General features: G+C 34.2%; 1 protein-coding gene across 1 annotated transcript in view; it reads left to right on the top strand.

Annotated features, from left to right (window-relative positions):
* Positions 1–1,120, top strand: part of LOC107740685 (UPF0690 protein C1orf52 homolog) — a 4,100-nt gene extending 2,980 nt beyond the window's left edge. The window contains exon 3 of the mRNA XM_016553197.1: positions 402–1,120. Coding sequence (XP_016408683.1) covers positions 402–559 — 158 coding nt within the window. The 3' untranslated portion in view covers positions 560–1,120. The remainder of the gene's footprint in view (positions 1–401) is intronic.
* Positions 1,121–3,126: the final 2,006 nt, after the last annotated feature.

Raw genomic sequence — 3,126 nt, 5'->3', positions numbered from 1 at the left:
TGTCTATCTGTCTGTCTGTCTATCTGTCTGTCTGTCTGTGTCTGTCTATCTATCTGTCTGTGTCTGTCTATCCGTCTGTGTCTGTCTGTCTATCTGTCTATCTATCTATCTATATGTCTGTCTGTCTATCTATCTTATCTATCTATCTCTGTCTGTCTGTCTGTCTGTCTATCTATCTATCTATCTATCTATCTATCTATCTATCTGTCTGTCTGTCTGTCTGTCTGTCTGTCTGTCTGTCTATCTGTCTGTCTGTCTGTCTGTGTCTGTCTATCTATCTATATGTCTGTCTGTCTGTCTATCTATCTATCTATCTATCTATCTATCTATCTATCTATCTGTCTGTCTGTCTGTCTGTCTTGAAGTTGTTTTGAAGTGTTTGACACTCTTTCTCATCACAGATGACGATGAATCAGAGAAGCAGCAGACGTCTGCTAAGAAGCGTCGCGTGGAAACGTTCCAGCAGAAGGAAAAGAGAAAGCGGGATATGGGACAGGCCACGTCAGATAAGAGCTTTGTGGAAGAGGAGAAGCGAATCCTGCGTCAGTGTATCGAGTGACGTGTGCGTTGAGATTTAACCCGCTCTGTTTGTGTTAATCCCTGAATCTTTAGTCTGGGACATTTAAAATTATTATTCCAGTATCACGTCCATGTAAAGAGGGTTTGTTTAAGTCACTTCCCTGCAGGTTGCTTTAACGATGTGTTTGTGTTTTGGACGTCATTGTAAGTATGATTTCAACTGTAAATTTGTAGCTTGTAAGGAACATTCTCCACTGGTTATGAGATTTCTTGTATATTTCCGATAATTTGTAGCTTGGATAAAATCCTTCTCTCTTGAGTCTCTGTTTGTATATCTCATATGTGTAAGTGTGTGTGTGTTTGTACTGATGTTTTACTGTCACTAGGTGGCGACACTGAATAAGATTTGATCCCAAGTGGCTTCGAAAGCTCATTGAAAACATGGAATTAAAACTGCATTTAGAAATGGAATTCAATGCAGAAATTTCATAAGTAACTATAGGTTATGCTCTCAAATATTTACTTTCCCAAAACCATATACATGGTAAAAGTGTTTTTTAGTTATATATGACCCTGCAGCACAAAAGCAGTCATAAGTAGCACAGGTGCAATAGCTAACAATACATTGTATGGGTCAAAATTATAGATTTTTCTTTTATGCCAAAAATCATTAGGATATTAAGTAAAGATCATGTTCCATGAAGATATTTTGTAAATGTCCTACCGTAAATATATCAAAACTTCATTTTTGATTAGTAATATGCATTGCTAAGAACTTCATTTGAACAACTTTAAAGATGATTTTCTCAATATTTAGATTTTTTTGCACCCTCAGATTCCAGATTTTCAAATAGTTGCATCCCAGCAAAATATTGTCCGATCCTAACAAACCATACATCAATGGGAAGCTTATTTATTCAACTTTCAGATAATCTCTATTTCCAAAATTTGACCCTTATGACTGTTTTTGTGCTCCAGGGTCGCATATACCATGTGAATATGATGGTCTTGCACCTGTGGTGTTTTTGATAAATGTAATGGTGTATGATAATTTAGAACATGCATTACCTTAGTAAATAAAGCCATAGTACTATTTAAGGGTCATGTGATGTTTGAAATGATTTTTTTTTTAATGTGTGAATGATTAAAGTCTCGGTCTTCTCATCATATCTTGTGTAATGTGTCTCGCTCCAGCTGTCAGTTCAGAAAAGCGTGTGTAATTTTTCTCCCGGGAGCATGAAGTGATCAGAGGGATTCCAGGGAATGCTGTCGTCTCCTGTGGACGTGAAACAAGTAAAAACGCAGATGATAAGATTCCAGCGTGCAGGTATGTATGTGCCCGGCCTCGTCTCAGAGCTCTGTGTGTGTTTCCTCACGCTTGAGTGAACATCAGGAGGTTCCTGCGGCGCGTCGAGATGCTGCAGGATTCTCAGGGTTTATAATGCGCTTCTTGTCCAGGACCTGAATTCAGCACAGAACTAGAAAAAATCATCTAGAACTTTTTTTTTATCGCTCGTTACTGATGACTAGTTATGCGATAATCTAATGTTAAGTATTAAAGTTTTAGTGTTTGTGCTCCTGAACGATTCATCAGTGTGTGATTATTTATTAATCTGTAGAAACCAAAAATCTGTTGTTGTTTTTTTTTTGTATATTTTAACTAGTTTTTATTTTGTTTCCTATTTTAATTTTAGATAGAGAAAAACATTTTAAGTTTCCGTAGACAAAAAAAAAAATTTATTTTACTTCTGGAAGAACTTCACTAGCCCTATATACTATACTATATATTTATTTATGTGTGTGTGTGTGTTCATATTTTTGAAAGACACGCACACATATATGATTATTAATATTTTGAATTAGTTTTTATTTTTAAATTGTCTGTTTTCATTTTAATATATTCATTTAACTTTCATTTCATTTTAATTAGTCGTTCATTTATTTGTTTTTATTAGTTTAGTTTTTTTAAATGTTTACTTTGTTCTTATTTTGTGTTTTAGATTTAGTTATTTTAGATATTGGTTCAGTTATTTTTGTTTATATTAAATTAATCTAAATGAAAATGAGAAATGAAAAAGCTGAAATAAAAATACAATAGTTTTTTGTTTTTAAAAAATATTACCATTTCAATTCAAGTTTTGTTGTTTAGTTTTATTTTGGTAAAATATGTTGAAATAAATGTTCTTTTACTGAAATATAAATGAAAACCATTTTTACCTAACATTTTTTTTTTTTTTTAATGTTAACTACAATTACCCAAACCCTAATATTTATCTCAGATTTTGCATATTTGTGCATTTATTTAAGCTTTTATTTATTTAATGCGTCTACACATTTATGTCTTTTGGGGGTTTTTTTCTCTTCTTGAGACTGGTAGAAACGACCTAGAACACCTTAGCAACTGCATAGCAACGCCCTAGTAACCATCCAGAGCACCCCTAGCAACGCCCTAGCAACCACACAGCTTTTTACCGTCGTAAACCCCGCTTACATGTTCTTCTGAAGATGTAAACATCGATTTATTCATTGAAGTGTCCTGCTCTGAACTTTCTAACATGTTTTCTAGCTGTTGTGTTTGTCGTGCCGCCGGTGAATTTGCTGAGCTCT

Source organism: Sinocyclocheilus rhinocerous, unplaced genomic scaffold, assembly GCF_001515625.1.
Source record: "Sinocyclocheilus rhinocerous isolate Xijiao unplaced genomic scaffold, SAMN03320098_v1.1 scaffold1848, whole genome shotgun sequence".
Classification (NCBI taxonomy): Eukaryota; Metazoa; Chordata; class Actinopteri; order Cypriniformes; family Cyprinidae; genus Sinocyclocheilus; species Sinocyclocheilus rhinocerous.
The sequence above is the reverse complement of the archived record's forward strand: the minus strand, read 5'-3'. Positions and strand labels throughout refer to the sequence as shown.